Consider the following 18,811-nt stretch of genomic DNA (forward strand, 5'->3'; position numbering starts at 1 on the left):
ATTAAACTCCTGCTTTCCAGCGGAATCCGCGGCCCGTCCGCCATGTCAGTTGTGGACAGTCTGCGGATCGGACGGCTTCGTTGACTTCACACATGGAAGTCGCACCAAACTGGAGCATGCTGCGATTTAGCTTCTGCATGCGCAATCCTGGAAACCAATCCGCATGTGTAAATTGACGTGCAGACGCCCATGCTTCCCTATGGGCAGCTTGAACTGTGGATCTTCCGCGGGGCTGCCGCAAATCGAATCCGCCTGCAGACCGCTTTCACGCGGCCCAGAAAACTGCATGAGATCTGTGCGTTGCGAGAAGCACAAGTATAAACCCCGTGTAGAGTCATACACGTGAGCGGCGCGTCTGATCTCTGGGCATTCCCTCGCCTCGTCCATGGTTTCCAATGGAGCCAGCGGCATCATCACATGGCATGCGAGGTACACGCGTGTAAAAAAACTGCATATTCTGCGTTGATTTTCTCGCAAACCACAAGGCCGCCTTGGTGAATGTTGCAATTTTACCAATGCGATATTGGTCAGGATTTCTCGTACAGATATTGCGCGTGCCGAGATGAACGCACGCCGATGGCTCTTCCGCACGAATGCAAACCTTCGGTCTTAATGGGTTAATTCACAGCTACGTATTTCGGTTGCGCAAAAAAAAAATAATAATAACCTCAGCATTTCGTATCTTGGTGCACGTTATGCATCAAAATCGCCCCTTGAATTAAAAGGGCGTCATAAATCTACAGCGACCCTGCACCTTGGCTGTGTAGTCGCATACTAAGGCCGCCTGCAGACGGGCGGAAATTCCGCGGCAAAATATTGCACGGCAAACAAATCGCGGCATGCTCTATTTCTGTGCAGGGCCGCCGCCTCTGGTCTGCGCATGCGCCGGCTGCCCGGCAAGCCGGCACATCAAACAGCCGGAGCCGGTAGGCGCTGGTGAGTACGCATGGTCCCTGCAGGCTCTCGGGTCGGGTCCCCGCGGCGAGAATCCTCGCTGCCAGATCCGACCCACCCGTCTGCAGGCGGCCTAAATCAACGGAATCACGTGTACATTTTTTTTACGTGCGCCTTTAATAAGCGGGAACAAATAGCGATAGGCAGAAACACGCAGGGAATGGCATATTTCGGTCCGTAGATGCGCTGCGTATTCACAGACTGAAATAAACGTACATCTTTATTAAAAAGCCTTTAGCCAGAACACATTTACCAGCCATTTGTAATCCACAGCACACTAAGTGTTAAAGTAAAGACTGGCTGCGACCTGTAGTGCCACTCATATGCTATAACATTACAGGAGACACCTGCACTTTCAGGCTGGTGATTGACAGCCTGTTCGGTTGCCATGGTGATTGCTCAAGCGTCTTCTCCACCTAACGCGGGAAGAAACGCGGCTTCAATCTGACCAAACAGCGCCGCGAGCTGAAGACACGTGACGAGGGGCCAACCTTCCCTTAAAACGGCAACTCACTCCTTACCACATCTTGTGGTAGAATTCTCCTAGTCACACGTCGCCGCTTTTAGAAATCGGTTTAATCTGTTACATAACCTGTAGGTGGCGCTGGTTAACCAAGACGAAGTACTAATACACCGGAGACGGCGGGGCAGAAGCGGGAGGAGGTTTGTATGACGTCCCGGGAGATTACCGGGGAATGGAGTGAGCAGCACACGTGTACCGTTGGGCCTGCTCGCAGTTAAAGGGCGGTTCTATCTGAGATCGGTGATCAGCAGCTGTCCTCTTAGGGCGCAGTCACCGGGGTGAAAGTCACAATGAAATAGAACACGGCTGAGACTTTTTTTTTCTTTTTCCTTTCTCCGAATGTTCGACTGATTAAAAAAAATTGCATATGTGAATTAGACCCATTTAACCCCATAGTGACACGGTGTGTACGGACGAGGCATAAGGGCTTGATTTTTGTGTAGTGTGCTATTTTTTTTTTTTTGGGGGGGGGGGGGGGGGGGGATATACGGTTTTTTGATTACTTTTAATGCCCTTTTTTGAAACAAAATGAACAAAAGTGACTTTTTTCCCCCTTTTTTGTGAGCTTTTTTTAAAGAGGGGAAAGTTGGGCAAAAAAGTTATTTTAACTTTAAAAAAGTTTTTTTTTTTTTTTTTTTAAATGTCCCTGTAGAGGACTTGAACCTGCAATTGGATGATCGCTACAATAATGCCTTATCGTTATTGCTAGGGATCGTATGCTAGGAAATGATTGTGGCATATAAGAGGTTTACAGCCGGGGTCTGTGTTCTCATTGATCTCCGCTGTTGCAGCGTGGGGCTCCCCCTCAGGTGCTGAGCCAGTCCCAGGATGTAAGTCCACATCCTGTTGTATGCAGCTAGTGCCAACCACCGGGACGTAAACTGGCATGTGAAGATAGCCTAATGCAGATAACTTAAACCCCGCGTTCTGTCTTCTCCCAAGTGATATCCAATATGGCTGCCACTTCCTTTAGGGTGGCGCTGTCTTTCTCGTGCAGCAGCGTGCCTACTCCTGCGCTGCTGGCTAACTGGGCATCTACTGCGTCTGTGAAGGTGAAGCAATGTCCTTGCGGGTTCTGGAATCCCCTCCACGTTGGTTGGCTATGTGTTAGCTCTGTGATCTGCAGCTACACCTCCCAGCATAACCATCGGCACGCCCGGCGGGGTGGTGTCAGCGCCCGCGTTTCCTACAGACCCGTGAATGTTACCAGGCGTCTCATCCTTTGTTCTAGAGATGATAAACTGCAAATAGCTGGAGAATAAGAATATGTCGTCTTCTGATCAACTCGAGGAGCTCCGGCGCTTAAATAAGTCTCTTCTAGAGAAGCTGAACATCAATCGGGAAGAACTTAAGAAGCAGTTGAGTGCTGACCGCAGCGTCGCTATTAAGACCACCGAGGAGGTGTTCCAGGTGAGACTTGGGCTGTTGTGTCACCTCCATCTATCACATGACCGATGTGTGAACACCTCCATCTGTGGTTTGTAATGTATGTACACAGTGACTCCACCAGCAGAATAGTGAGTACAGCTCTGGAGTATAATACAGGATGCAACTCGGGATCAGTACAGGATAAGTAATGTATGTACACAGTGACTCCACCAGCAGAATAGTGAGTACAGCTCTGGAGTATATAATACAGGATATAACTCGGGATAGGTTATGTATGTACACAGTAACTCCAGCAGCAGAATAGTGAGTACAGCTCTGGAGGATAATGCAGGATGTAACTCAGGATCAGTACAGGATAAGTAATGTATGTACACAGTGACTCCATCAGCAGAATAGTGAGTGCAGCTCTGGAGTATAATACAGGATGTAGCTCAGGATAAGTAATGTATGTACACAGTGCTTCCACCAGCAGAATAGTGAGTGCAGCTCTGGGGTATAATACAGGATGTAACTCCGGGTCAGTACAGGATAAGTAATGTATGTACACAGTGACTCCATCAGCAGAATAGTAAGTGCAGCTCTGGAGTATAACATAGGCTGTAACTCAGGATCAGTACAGGATAAGTAATGTATGTACACCAGCAGAATAGTGAGTGAGGCTCCGGAGTATAATACAGGATGTAACTCAGGATCAGTACAGGATAAGTAATGTATATACACAGTGACTCCACCAGCAGAATAGTGAGTGCAGCTCTGGAGTATAACACAGGATGTAACTCGGGATCAGTTCAGAATGAGAACAATGGGCGATGCGAGGTGTTCTGAGGGAATGCCCAAACATAGGACATGCCATAACTTCTTTCCCGCACTCTGATGCAAGAAAACATCTAATGTATATGGCCCTATTCAAAATAACGGGGGTCATATTTGTATGTCTTACAAGGTACAAATCTCACATGATTTTCTCGGCTGTGTGAATGCGGCCTACGACCGAATTCTTATTGTGGAACCTGCAGCAAATCGCACACATTGAGAGGCATGTACTTTGCTTTTACCTTCACACTCGCTGATACGAATGTTGTATTCTGTTAGTAGAGGAAAAATCGCAGCATCCTCTATTCTGCTGCGGGCGGCTTTCATTGAAGCCAATGGAGGCCGTCTGACCTGCAGCCAGTACGCAATTAATATTAATACAATAGCCACGGCTACCAGTGTCATGGCCTTGCGACAGCAAGGGTCTGCGGTCAGCTGCATTACACATAATTTGGGTATGCAGGTTCACCAGCCCGGGGTCACAGTCAGATTGTATATAGAGGGGGAGGAAAAAAAGTGTATATATTGTTCAGTTGGCTTTACAGTTTTGTGGTGCTGAAGATAATCTTTATATTCTGCATTTTTATAGTTTAAAAAAAAATAAAAAATTAATGCCTTTTTCTATATTTCCCACCAGCCGGACAGGCTTTAGGGTAGGGTCCCACCTCTGCCCATCGGATCTGGTAATCACATTGTATCAGTGATTGACCTTTTCTGCTACTTTCAGCAACATTTTTTTGAAAATGGTTAGAAAATGGCCAACCCCTTTTAAGTTAATTCTTACCCAGAAATCGCAAGGGACTTTATCTCTGGAACGTCTGTAGAGCCTCTAAATCAGGGTTTCCCAACTGTGAGGTTTTCAGGATATCCTCAGTATCACACAGGTAATTGTCAGAGCCTCAGACGCAGGTGTTCTCTTTTATAGGATATCCTCACATGACCTGTGGGGGCCGTAAGGATGGACATTCGGGAAGCCTTTCTCTGAACCGTACCTGTAGACCCCGGGTGAAGCTCGCTCACTTTCTTCTTGCAACATGAGTAGAGATGAGCGAGCGTACTCGCTAAGGCAAACTACTCGAGCGAGTAGTGCCTTATGCGAGTACCTGCCCGCTCGTCTCTAAAGATTCCGGTGCCGGTGGGGGTGAGCGGTGAGGAACGTGGGGAGAGAGAGAGAGAGATCTCCCCTCCATTCCTCCCCGCTCTCCCCCGCCGGCCCCCGAATCTTTAGAGACGAGCGGGCAGCTACTCGCATAAGGCACTACTCGCTCGAGTATGCTCGCTCATCTCTAAACATAAGAGTTTGCAGTCAGCGTGCGGATTCCTCAAAATCAGAATTAATCACTTTCCTCTGTAACTTATCTACAATCTTGGTAACGATTGTGGCACCGCAGATGGCTGATAAACGGCCAGAGAGTTTGTGTGTTCATGTTGGGGCGTTATGGCTTGTGCCGTAGAATCATTGTGTGCGCAGATGTTGTGCTATGGCTTCATCCCTTTCAACATGCTTGCGAATGAAAGCGACTTCTAGTAGCACAGTTAAGATATAAGAGGAAAGGCCGGTAGCGGCGACCTCTATGGAGGGGAATGTTTGGACATATGTGATACAAAGCAGTGTGCCATGAGGAAGGGCGTCTCTCGGACTTCATCTCCTTGAAGAACACTGATTAAACAGACGTTAGGTTTAGAATATTTTGTTATACCTTTTAGTCCGGTTTTACATCCGTGTCGTAGATCTGGCCAAAAATACAAAAAGAAAAAGCTAGAAAGCGGGCGGACCCAATTATAGTCCATGGGTTCTACCCGGTTTGGTTTCGCCCGGAGACAGAACCATACTGCCCCGGGGATTCCCCTTTCCTGCTCCCCGAATGGGACAGGAAAGCGAAATTCCTAGTGCAAGTGTAAAATCCCCCTTTATATGGTAACCTCTTGTGCGTATCGCGTAACCTAATGTTTGTCATGCAGGCCCGGAAACCTAAAGGAAAAGAAGATAAATCTGGGGAGCTTTCGAGATGTTCGCTGAGAAGTCAAGATCCGGCTCTGCAGACCATACAAGGTTCATCCTCTGCTGCAAGGCAAGCACTTTGTACCCCAAGGAAACCCCAATCTTGGGATTCTCCTCCACACGATGAGTTGGCTCACATTACGAATCTTGGGGGATCCGTCCAACCTGCTCAGGAAGTCATTAAGACAAGTTCTCCAGTGAAACGCGTCAACTTCCTGAATTCTACAGCCGTTGACCCTACATCTGACGCTTCTAGGAGCACAAGTGACTTACCTCCTCTCTATATGGACCGGTTAGAGGATGATGGGAATCTAAGAATGCCAAGGACCCCAAAATCTATTCTCCTTACTCCAAACCGAAGCTCCAAGGTACAATCTGCACTTCTAATTAGTTGACGGACCACAGCTGGGTGACAACCATTATGGCCACCATTACAGTTCAAGCGATGGTTAGCAGCCCGCTTGGGGTCATGCCCTGCTGTATCACAAGACTGTTTGGCCATTCGGTATTACGGCTGACCGCCCCTATGGGAGCTATAATGGTGCATGTAGTGGTTGTCACCCAGATACTACTTGACTGAACTTTACGACTCGCGGACTTAAAGTTCATTGTTTTTAGGGGAAACGCTCTTCATCAGAAACGTACTTTCTATCTGATTTCAGCGTAAGAAGCATTTCCTGGTAACAAGCGGGTGTGAAGATTGAGGTTTATTAACCTAATTGGTAAAGATGCTTTAACCCTTTTGTGATCATGAGGGTTCCTCTTCCCCATTCTCAGATGGGCTCTAGCATTACCGCTTGGCAGGTGATTATTTCATCCAGGTAGTAGAGATAAACATATACTTTATTAACCCATTAGAGACCGCCATACGCCTTTCTACTTACCTCACTAATGTACTTTAAACCTGCACATACATCTTTATAAGGCGGTGGCTTGGCTGACTACTGACAGCCAGGCTCCTGCTCTAACAGTCAACAGCGGAGAAACCTCAGATCTTGAAAGTTTAAAAAAAGAAAACCATACTTTCCTATTCCTCCCCAGGCAGACTACTTACCGCACCTTCTCCCCTCCAATCTTCTCCTGGCTCCTGCAGTCCCCCCGGGTAACCTAACCTTCAGCTGGACGATTCTCCGTCCAAGGGCAGATTGGTGCTAAAGCCCTCTGCCATTCATGCATCTCCGCTGGCCAACAACGCTCATGTTTTTCGATATTGGCCCATGAGGAAACTTGTATCATCATTAAGCCAATCCAGCTGTCTGATGAAGAGGTCTGCAAACCTCGAAACGCATTACCTGCTGGATCTTGCAATGTATTTTTATCTACACTACCAACTCCACTGTCTTTGAATCCATTGCCTACCAACAGGTTGCACCAAAGTCTGTTTCTCTACACCTCTTACTCTAGCAATCCATGTTGTCCATCCCTGGCTGACCAGCGTAGGGCCAGCAGCACCTAATCTGGCACGGTCTGAGAACACTGTACAATTGTGCTTCACTCCTTGATCGCACTTGTTCCCTTGCTGGGGCTCCGTCCAACTCTTCTGGTTGGGACATTCATACTATTCTAAAAAGAGGGGAACTGGAGCTGTAAACTCTTCATTCCTGGGATTGCTGGAGGTCTTCCACCCCTCCACCCACCGATTGGTCAAACATCTACTTTAGCGGAGAATCCCGTTATTCCTCTAATCTTTATAGCATGGGCAAAGCTCTTTATGTGCCTTTTAAACCCCCCCCCCCCCCCCCCCCCCCGACGTAGTTCAGCGATGGCTCATTATTTGCGGGATGTCCTGTAGTTTCCGTTAGTACCAATTCGGAATACATAAGATTTTCTGATCGCTTTTTATTGCATTTTTTTCTGGGAGACAGGTTGACTGAAAGTGCATTTCTGGCGTTCTTTATTTATTTTTCGGACGACGTTCACCGTGCGGGGTAAATAATGCACTACTTTGATAGATCGGACTTTTACGGACGCGGAAATACCAAATATGTATTTTTATTTTATTATTTAGACTTTCTAATTATAGATATGGCAAAAGGGGGGTGATTTAAACTTTTATTACTTAAAAAAACTTTATTCTTTTTTTTTTTTTTACTATACTTTTAAGTCAATATGCGATACTTTGATCGCTCCTGCAGTATGACAGGCAGCCTACCAAGCCACCCCACAGGGATGGCTTGATAGGCAGCCCTGGAGCATTTCAGAAGGCCCCCGGCAGCCATGACACCTGCACGGCTCTCCCGATCTCACCGCGGGGGGGAAGGGGGGCGTACGTGACCCCTGAACAGCGTTCGAGGGCTTTAAATGCTGCTGTCACAATTGACAACGGCATCCAAAGGGTTAATAGTCGCGATTGGCCAATCACTACTATTGCCCGCGGGTGTCAGCTGTAGTAAACGGCTGACGCCCACGCTGTGTGCAGAGAGGTTGCCCCGCGACCTCTCTGTGTAAATGTACATCCTGGAGCGGGAAGGGGTTAAATACAAAAAAAAAACTACAAAGAACTCAATGTTTTTCTGGTAATGTATTTGTGAATTAAACTAAAAAAATACCTATATGCTGAGGTAAGAGTGAAGAGCCGATTACAACACTAAACAGCAGTACAGATAAGCTCATGTCGGTAACCTTCCTGCTCAACTACATTGTTCTGCCATCTGGTGACCATTTTTAGAACTTCATCCACTGTCTATTACATTCAAATGAAGAGTTTAGCTTAGTCACTGGTTTAATCCTATGTAAATAATTCACCAGAAAATGATCACAAACACAAAAAAACCTTTTTTAAAAAAAATTGAAGAAAATCTAAATTGCATAAAAACCTTACGGGATACATAATTTTTAAAAATAAACTTGGATTCTTCACCCAAAAATGTATAAGAACTGATATATCGCCTGCCGGATGCGAAAATGCTGTTGAGCAGTGTTATTTGCAGTTCCTTTTGTAGGTGGACGGGGGGTTGTAATATGACTCATTTTGGGGTCTTTCACTCATTCTGCAAACTTGCTGACTAAGATTTTCCTCTTTTAAAAGCACCACAGTAGTCAGAAATGACGGGCCTGGACCCCGGGTGACTGCGCCTCGTAGAATGCAGACCGTCCTCTAACACAACAAAGGTCATTCTCTTGTCTTGCAGAGAGATACGGGGCGCGTCACGTTCCTGTGTGATGATGAAGATCCTTACCGGGAGGCCCAATGGTCGGCTCGCCCACTGCTGGGTTATGACTGGATAGCAGGTCAGTACTAGAAACCTTCTTAAAGGGATATGCTGAGTATTTAATCCCTTGCAGCATTGATAACCTATCCTCAGGATAAGTCAAGAATAGTTGATTGCCAGGAGTCCCGAGCAGCAGACCCCACCAATCGGCTGAGACGGATGTTGACCGCTCCGTTGACGTTGGGTTCGGAGTCGGAAGTGCAATAGAAGGTAGAGCTCCCACTGGAATGGATGAGAGCTATACTTTCTTTCGCACTTCAAACTCTGACCCCCAATGCAGACATCCAGCCGCACTGCAGTGGGTGGTGACCCCCGCTGATCAACTATTGATGACCTACCCTGATGATAGCCCATCAATACTGCAAGGGGTTAAATGCTCAGAATACCCTTACTAAGGTCTTGTCTTAAAGGTAGATGGGTTCTGTTTTAGGGGACTTATAGGAACAGTTAGTAGGCGCACCTGAACCCAACAAGTGGATCCTGTTTGCCGCAGGCAAATTAAATTATCTGCCCCCTCGCAGTTGTATTGTGTTAATGAAATCCAGAAGGAGCCAACGTGTGATCCTTTTCTGCACATTGGTTAAGTGGGTGCTGGTTTCTTAAAGGGGATTGTCCAGAAGGTCCAGGTATTCACATGTTATGTGATATAGCATCTTGGCTCCCTTTGAAAATTAGGAAGGTATTTGAGGGGGTGCAGATGCAGTTGGGTCTCTTTCTTGGACCTACTGAACTTGCCCAATGTGGGTCATACATGTACGGTGCTTACTGGATGTCATGGTATGGAGCGGGCTCGAGCCATGTCCGCTCTGTACAAAGCAGATGTAGACTGTCTTTGACAACTGACATCCGCCAACAAAAGCTATGCTTAGAGAACTCCAATCGTAGTTAATCATTTAAATGCTGCCGCAAATTCTGACAACTCATTTTAAATGTCTTGATTGGGATTGAGAAGTCCAAAACTGCCCCCTCTGCGATGACCTTGTGGGGTTCCATTCAGATGTCATGGCAGCCTGGATCCTTCTGAAGGCCCCTAGAGCTGCCATGAATGTGTGCCTATTAAGATGTGCCAATGTAGGACTTAATAGAATGCTTGTCAACATAGAGTATAATGCAACACTATAGTACTGCAGTATACTGTATCAATTAAATGATTGCAACCTCAAAGTCCCCTATGGAGCCTAAAGAGGAAGAATGCTAGGGAAATTTGTGGGGTTTTTTTTGAAAAAATGTAAGAAAATCTAAGTTTAAAAACCTTTAAAAAAATTTAAGAAAAATTGGTATCCTTATGTCCATAAGTCTAAGTAAAATATCACATTAATGGTATCAAAAAGTTGTACGTACCCCAAATTGCTATAAATAAAAATATTGTCTTGCTAAAAAACAAGCCCATACACAGCCGCATCAATGGAGAGATAAGGTTATGGGGGAGTACTATATAAAGGGAAAAAAACTATAACCACCCCCCTCCCCCCGTAAATTTGGTATGGCCGCAATACTGACCCTTATAGTAAATGTCATCTACACCAGGAAACACCGAATAAATAACCGGCTTAAAAAAGCACAGTTGCAGGGGAGTGTGGTTTTTTTTTTTTGTGTTTTGTTTTTTTTCGTGGTTTGTTTGTTTGTTTTTTAAATGCCATTTCACCCAACTTGTAACGCGTTGGACAATTTTAAAAAGTATCTATGGTAAGTTAAATGGTACCATTGAAAAATGCAACTCGTTCTGTAAAAAATAAAAAAAAAAACAAGCCCTCATGTAGTTGAGTCATCAGCAAAATAAAAAAAAATATTCTTTTTGAAAGAGGGGAGGGAAGAAAAAAACCGAAAAGCGTCTTCAGCAGGAAGGGGTTAATTGTGCTTCTGTAAACTACAGTTTCCTTTACAACCCTGAGCTAGGGGGGGCATAATTGTGATCTGCAGACACCCTGCGTCTATTAACTCGAATCAGAGAATGGTAGAGTTGGAAGGGACCTCCGGGGTCATCGGGTCCGACCCCCTGCTCAGTGCAGGATCACTAAATCATCCCAGATATTTGTCTGAGTTTTTATAAAGTAGTATTAATAAGACTTCCCATCATAGGCCAGTCTGTTTATTCTTACTTCTATTAACCCTCTCTTCCCCAGGACTGCTGGAAGTAAAGTCCCCGATCACCAATAAATCTGACCAGTTTTTCGCTGAGATCAATGAATTTCGACGTGTCAACCGCGAGGAGTGTGCACACGAGTATTACACGGAGTGAGTAAATGGCGACAGGCGGCTGTTGCGTGCGCTGGTATCTTGGCTGCGTTAGTTGGTGGTGTTGCATTGCTTTCTATAGAAAGTATGTTCCACCACTTGTGGTGAGAAGTGGTACTACGAGCAACTGAGCTCTACTATGTTCTGCAATTTCTTAATCTATGCACACCCCACCTCACAAGCAAGAGCGATTCAGCAGCCATAGGGAATACAAAGTCAGTGCCACTACTCTGAAGGGCTTCTGCTTTCTATTACCAATCACTGCCACTTGTAAAGTGAGTGTTTTAGGTACTAGACAGAGAAGTTGCTTAAAATGCAATTCCCTAATGCAAAGGACAATTTTATCGGACCACACCGGCACCGATCTGATGGAAGCCTGTGATGAGACGATTGCTAGCAATATCTATTAACACTAAAGCACTCCATGTTGTATCAAGACGCATCTCATGAGAGCCCACAGGGAGTTCTGTTTAATTGAAGACATTGCCAGTTTTTATACAGAAAGAAAGGGGGTGTTATCATACAAAGGTTGTTACAAAAGTTACAATTATTAATCATAAGGCTTACTGACTCTACAAAACAGTCTCAAAGCTTTTAAGGCTCGTCTAGACAAGAAAATAGCTGCAATCGGGGTATTTTTATCTCCTTATACTCTATTTCTGTTGACTGTCTTTATGTTAACAGAATTTAGTATTGCTATTCTTCCTATTGACTCCTCGTATCTGTTAATCCTTGTCACTGGCACTACAAAGCATAGGTTTTAGTCTCCTTTATAAGGGCAAATAGTCCACTCGGATAAGAAATACATACTTATTGCATTCTGAAAATGAACAGTTTATGTGCTGTGTCAATAGTTACTGTTACATACAGATTGTAAGCTCCATGTTTCATGTGGCCTCAGCATTTGGTTCGCTTTTGGTTGTATCTGCAGATCAGGGGCACAGGACTCTTCTGTAGAAGAACTGGACTCCTCGCTGGACACTCATCAGTGTAAGGTCACCTACTTGTCTTGCAGCTTCTTAAGGGAAGAGCTTGGTGGACATATGCATCACATTCAGCTTTGTGTTTCAGGTGTATACTGCTATCGAGTGAACCAACGATTATTTACGTCACCGGTGGGTGCCGAACCTGCGTGTCCCATATGTAAGAAGCGCAGGGGCAGACGCCATGTATCATTGGAAGAGCCGGCATATATACGGTAAGTAAAACTTTCACACTTAAAGGGGTTGTCCAGTTTTAAACTAATGAAGGCCTATTTGTAGGATAGGCCATCAATAGTAGAACGAAAAGGATCTGCTGATCAGCTGGTGAATTTAATACACTGAGCTAATTTCTGCAGAAAGTGGACAGCTCCGTTTTCACTGCATTGGTGAGGCTTGGTATTGCATACAAAGTTTCTATTAAAGTGAAAGGCCTGTAATACCAAGCCTGGCCACTGCAATGAGGAGGGAGCTGTCTGCTTCCTGCAGAAATCCGATCAGTGTTTTGAGTGGAGTCACTCGTGAGCAGCCGAAAGGCAGTAGCACTTTGCCTATCTACTGTTGAAGGCTTATCCAAAAGATAACCCCTTTTTAGTTACACTTATCCAAGGCAAGAAAATGTGATCAGGTACAGCTATAAGGGCGTATAGACTGATTTAGCCACTTTTATTTATTTATTTATTTTTTGCTCCAATGCATTTCAAATACAGATTAAAGCAACTGTGCGAATACCATCGACCAACCCTTTATAACCCCCAGCAATTTTTATGGTTTGTTTCCTTTTTTGTTTTTCCTCCTCACCTTCTCATAGGCCATAACTTTTTTTTCATTTTTCTGGTACAGGTTTGTTTGTTTTTTATTTTTTGCCCCCTTAGGCCTCATGTCCACGGGGAAAATCAGATCCGCTGCAGATTCTCCATGGAGAATCTGCAGCGGGTCCCTCCTGCCCCGCGGACATGAGCGCCGAAAATAGCAATTTAAAGCATTTACCTATCCGGCGCGGGCGACGAAGATCAGCTGTTCCTCACGGCCGGATCTTCATTTTCGGCCGGCGGATGAATTCCTGACGCCGGCGGCACGTCGCCGGCACGTCGTCGACGTGCCGCGCGCATGCGCCGGGCACATCCGCCGAGCCGAAGCAAGGGAGATGCGGCCGTGAGGAAGAGAAGAGCTTCGCGGTCCGCTGTGGGTGAGTAAATGCTTTAAATTCCTATTTTAGGTCTCCCGCGGATCCGGACGGCTTCCATAGGCTTCAATAGAAGCCCGCGGGAGCCGGCCCCGCGGGAGACCCGCATGAAAATGGAGCATGGTCCAGATTTTTTCATGCTCCATTTTTTTTAAAATCACTTTTATTGACGATCCGCGGGTATTTATGTACCCGCGGGTGGTCAATGCATCCCTATGGGATGCGGATCCGCATGCAGGAAATCCGCTGCGGATCCTAAATCCTATTTTCCCCGTGGACATGAGCCCTTAGGCTGGGTTCACACGCGGCGGATTTGCCGTGGAAATTCTGTGCGGAATTTCGCCTCGGCAAATCCGCATGCGGCCGCTAATCTCGGGATTAGCCAGCCAAGTGGACGAGATTTCTCAGAAATCTCGTCCACACGGGACAGCCAATCCGCTGCGGTTAATCCGGCAGAAACCGCGGCCGCGGTGACCGCAGCCACGGTTTTGCTGACCGCAGCATGTCTATTTTTTTTATTTCCGCTGCGGCCGCGCTCTCCTCTATGGGAGCGCCGGCCGCAGCGGAAGAGCGAGCGGCCGGGCCGCTTCAAAGCCGCCGTGGCGGTTCTCCCAGCGTAAATGTCGCGGTTTTCCGCTGCGGCCAAACCGCGACATTTACGTTGGGAATCTGCCGGGTGTGAACCCAGCCTTATGGAACTTGAGCTTTTGATTCTTTGACTGATTCCACAATATTCTGCAATGCTTCAGGGCTTAGTATGATTTAAAGGGCATCTGTTAGCTTGAGGCTGGATTTAGACGAACGTATATTGGCTCGGTTTTCACGCCCAGCCGATATACGTCGTCTCTCCCTGCATGGGGGGAGCCTGGAAGAGCCAGGAGCAGTGCAGTGAGTTCCCGCCCCCTCTCTGCCCCCTCCCCATCCCCGCAGATGAGGACATCGTATATCGGCTCAGCGTGAAAACCGAGCCGATATACGGTCGTCTGAATCCACCCTGAACATGTTGCGCAAACTGCAGGCAGGATGTTATAGAGCAGGAGGAGCCGAGCTGATGGATATATAGTTTTATGGGGAAACATTCAGTAGAACTTGTGTTTTATTCATTTATATCCCTGCACATTCTGAGCTGAACAGTCCAATGGGCGGAGCTACCAGTGATTGACAGCTGTATATGACTACATACAGGGAAGGCTATCTGTATACCCCATCTGAGACTTGATTTGCCACAGTCAGGATTGACATTGCATTTAAGCTGTCTCATACAGCCGGCACTCGCTGGGTATGCAGGGACCCTGGCTCCAGAGCCCAGTGGATACCTAACTTGTACCTCTGTGACATACATGTACATCACAATGGGGAAAAGTGTTGAAAATCTCCTACCTCTCTGTCTACAGGTCTTATACAGACCTATGCGTTACTATGGTTACATGCTACATACTGTAGTCTGATCCTGATCTATACCTTTCCCGTATGAATGTACAGTGTGTGCGTGTATTCGAAGGGACTCCTCACAGGATCAGACTAGATACAAGGCTTGTCTAGTAGTCTGTGATCATGGAGACACATGGTTATGTATAGGAGCTGCATACACAAAAACGGAAGGGAGTGTAATCAGACTATTTGCAAAATTACTTCCCTTAACTTTGGTTATTGTGTGGATGCATTCAAAGTGCTGTAATTAATTAATTAATTGTGACCCACTACTTCTGGCTTCATTCTGTTACCCATGTTTTTAACAGTAGCAAATTCAATAGGATGCTACAGCCGGTCTTGTACTCGGCTACTTCTATCCGCCCCATTGAAATGAATGGAGCGGTGCCGCACATATGCGACCACCACTCCATGCAATCTCTACATCACAGCAGGGGGGTGCAGTGAGCAGAAGAGGGGGACATGTGTTCTCGGAATCAGTGATTAGTCCATTTTGGCAATATCCCTTTAACGTCTCCTATATGCTTGAACTAACAATTAGCTGCTGTGTTTTAGGGTGAGTATCCCCCGGAGCACCCTGCTTCCACCTTACAAATACAGAGCCCACAGGAGGAGAAGCTTTGACCCTACGGACAGCCTCGCCTTACCATCAGTAAGTAATCAAATGGTCACGACTATCGGGGATTACCCTACAGACGTATCAAACGTTCTGCACCTCTAACCTGTAGCAGATGATGAAGCTGATCTCACCAGATTGGTTTTTTTTGAGTATAGCGAAGAGTTCTGCAACATACTTGGATTTTATCTAGAGCTTTGTGTCAGTTTTCTGCCAAAAACTGCCCATTTTTACCTATTTGCACAAAAATGTGCCTTTTCTTTTTTTGAAAAGTGCAGAAAAAAAAAAAAAAAAAAAGGGACAGGGGTTAACTGGGAGGGGGCATGGCCGTCATTGCACTGCTGGATTTATTAAAGAGGTTGTCTAGGACTTTTACTATTCATGACCTATTTTCAGGATCGGGCTTCAGTAGTTGATCGGTGAGGATCCTACCGCCCAGGAACCCTGACGATCACCTTTACCAGACCAGCTGTGAATACTCGAAACGGTTCTGTCAGCATTGCAGCAATACGAGTTGGTACTATAGACGCATCTCCCATTGAATTCAATGGGAGTTACACCTACAATACCAACCCGGGATACAGACAGCACTAGTTGCTTCCAACACAGTGGGCAGTCAGCTGATCAATGGCCGGCGGACTCCTACTGATCAACTATTGATAGCCTATCCTGAGTTTGGGCCGTCAATGGCAAAAGTCCTGGAGAACCTCTTCAAGTTTTATGTCATACAGTGGAGCAGAAAGAAGGAAATTCTCCCTGCTCCTAGTTTGCGTAGATTTCATTTAGTGTCACATTTCAGCCTGAAGTGTGTCCCTCAATGAACTTGGTGCATTTGACTGTATCTTCAATTCAGACCGGCCAATAACATGTTAGTCAGGGCAGTTTGTAGGGAATTTGCCCAATAGGGCAAACGTCAAGAAAGAAACTGTGAAGAACTGCTATACAAGGTAAAGCACATCTGCTGGTTTTTAACCCCTCTAAATCTTGCCCTGCTGGACATGTTGGTGTTCTCCAATCTGTCCCTCCAGCTGTTGTACAACAACTCCTCCTAGCATCTGCAGAAACACTATCAAAGGCGTAATAACTCGCAACGGCTGGGAGGTTGGAGTCGCAGAATAGTTTGGGAACTTACAAAACTTTTATCTCTTGTAGCATTGTTTAGCTGGATGGGAAAATACTGTACCTTTATGTGACCTCAAAGTCCCCAGTCTGGACCTGAAGACCTCCACGGGACCAAATCTGGTAGCGCCACCAATGGCCAGTAATATGAGCACGGTAAGAAAATGTGTATGCAATTATCGGGGTTTTCGGGCAAAAATACTATTGCTGCCCCATCCTAAGGATGGATCATCAATAGTTGATCGGATGGGCTCCGCCACTCCAGATGCTGGCTGATCAGCTGACTGGGTGCCCGCTGTCAGCACCACTACACACGGGCGTCGGAGTGGATGCTGCGGCTCTGACTCCGGCGCTGATAGTTGCAGGCGCAGCTCTTATTGATTTTAATACCTGAACCCCTGCAATATATCTTTATCTCCAGGACAGAGCTGCTTCAAGAGCAACATCTGACAGTCTGCTGGACTTGTCCCGCTCCATCACCTTCCATCACAAGAACTTTAAGTAAAGTCCGAGAAGGAAGAATGAATGAAACCTCATCAGCTGAGAACCGCTGCTTACCCAAACCGAGCAGGACCTTGTGGTGTCTGTTCGCGTTAGGCAGTTGCTCAACAGCATCAAGCAATAAACTACCACGAGAAGAAGGAAATTGGAAGCTGCCAGTCCTAAAATATATATTATTCAGGATCCCGCGCTTCTCCTCTCAATCACTAGAACGATGCGTAAGGCGAAGTTCACATCTTCAGCTTTTCTCTTCCATCCTAAGGGCAAAAAAACCCCTGTAGGGGTAAAAAAAAAAGATGCTGATTACAACGGATCTTCTCTGTTCGCTTCAGTTCACCTTCGTTCCACTTGGTTTTCGTCTTTTTGTTGGGAAAAAAAACTGACCTGCATGCCTTTTTTTTTTTTTTAACCCTTTCCAATCCAATTTGTATCCTGATTTTCCTAGGGGGGCTTACTCTTTTTCTGCCGTTATACAACGGCGCTATATGCTGGCTAAAGCCAGTACTGCATGAGGGGACACGTTGGATAGGCTCCAACAGCAGAGAGGCTGGCAATATACAGTAAGAGAACCCCGACGGGCGTCTTCCAACATCGGAGCTGTACAGCCTTAAATCATAATGTCTTCAGAGGTCAGACAGTGGATTGGAAAGGGTTAAACCATTGCTGTCAATGGGAGACAGACAAGTGGAAACTGTTTGTATCTATTTAACAGACACGTGTGCAGTTGTAGCAATTACAGCTACATGTCATACAAAAAGCCTGATTCCGTTAAATGATGATTAGGGACGTCTAACCGATGCAAAATGAAGTAAACGGATCTGTCAAATTTGCATCAGTTAGGCCGGTTTCACATTTGCGTCAGAACTTCCGGCCCGAGGTTCCTTCGCAGATCCGGCTGCAAATACTTTTTTTTTTTTTTTTTTTTTTTTCTCCCCGTCCCAAAACCGTGCAGCAGGGTGGAAAGTGGACGGGCCCCATTATACCCAATAGGGTCCACTGATGCTGTACAGCCGTGGGTATTCCCCTTTCCTGCTCCCCGGCGTAGGTGTGAAAGTACATTTTTTAGACATTCCTTGTTCGATTTTGGAAAAATATGGATGCGTTGCTAATGGATAAAGAACGCCAATGTGAACGCAGTCTTAAAGGCTATGGATACCTCTAAGGGTGTTTCCCCCCCCCCCCCCCCCCACTTAAACGCATGTATTTTGGGCTGACAATCATTTTTGCAGTAGGGCTTCATTAAACCGTTTGTGTTCTGCAGCTCTTACATATCACTGTATTAATGCCCCAGAATTTAAAGTTGGGAAAATTGTTTATTATAAAGTAATTAAACATTGTTTTGATAAAGCTCTCTTAAAGCAACTCAGTTGCTGGTCAAAATTCTGCCCGAAGCGGAGGGGTGGATTACCTGTAAGTTGTTCTTCTCTGCTGCCCAAGTTTCAGGTTGCATTTTTCAGCCATCCAAGATGGCAGACAATTTTTCAGACTACCTAATAGTGTTAAACAACCAATGCACTGTACCTGCTCCGATTGGCCAGTGATGCTCAAATTATCAGTACTGGCCAATCGGAGAGCAGTGTGTATTAGTTACCGTAGAACACTTTTTAAAGCCATCTTGACTGGCCAAAAACAGGTCCCTGGTACTGGTGAGTCAGAAGAGCATCCGAGAAGAACTGCAGGTAATGGAACACCCCGTCCTCTGGTCCCGGGACAGAATTGTGTCCTGAAACCAGAGGGTCACTTTAAATGTAGGTTATAAACCCTGTGGTACCCTTTGGGTTACTCGCTTATCAGGATCGCCATGTTTGCCCTTTAGGTGTCAGGAATGGGCACCATGTGCATAAAGGCTC

The 18,811-nt window shown here is 46.1% G+C and overlaps 1 protein-coding gene across 1 annotated transcript; it reads left to right on the plus strand.

The window, feature by feature from the left end:
* Window positions 1–1,529: 1,529 nt before the first annotated feature.
* Window positions 1,530–17,874, plus strand: MIIP (migration and invasion inhibitory protein). The gene is made up of 10 exons (XM_066572663.1): window positions 1,530–1,617; window positions 2,709–2,887; window positions 5,642–6,049; window positions 8,813–8,912; window positions 11,017–11,128; window positions 12,060–12,118; window positions 12,200–12,326; window positions 15,281–15,377; window positions 16,494–16,616; window positions 16,882–17,874. Exons 2-10 carry the CDS (start codon window positions 2,744–2,746, stop codon window positions 16,963–16,965), a joined length of 1,254 nt encoding a protein of 417 aa, XP_066428760.1. The 5' UTR covers window positions 1,530–1,617; window positions 2,709–2,743; the 3' UTR covers window positions 16,966–17,874.
* The last annotated feature ends 937 nt before the right edge of the window (window positions 17,875–18,811 follow it).

Source organism: Eleutherodactylus coqui, chromosome 6, assembly GCF_035609145.1.
Source record: "Eleutherodactylus coqui strain aEleCoq1 chromosome 6, aEleCoq1.hap1, whole genome shotgun sequence".
NCBI classification, from domain to species: domain Eukaryota; kingdom Metazoa; phylum Chordata; class Amphibia; order Anura; family Eleutherodactylidae; genus Eleutherodactylus; species Eleutherodactylus coqui.

Coding starts and splice junctions, on each gene's coding strand:
- MIIP (XM_066572663.1), top strand. CDS start 2,744: ATGTCGTCTTCTGATCAACTCGAGGAGCTCCGGCGCTTAAATAAGTCT. Junction 12,119..12,199: donor CTCGCTGGACACTCATCAGT/GTAAGGTCACCT, acceptor TTTGTGTTTCAG/GTGTATACTGCTATCGAGTG. Junction 15,378..16,493: donor ACAGCCTCGCCTTACCATCA/GTAAGTAATCAA, acceptor TATCTCTTGTAG/CATTGTTTAGCTGGATGGGA.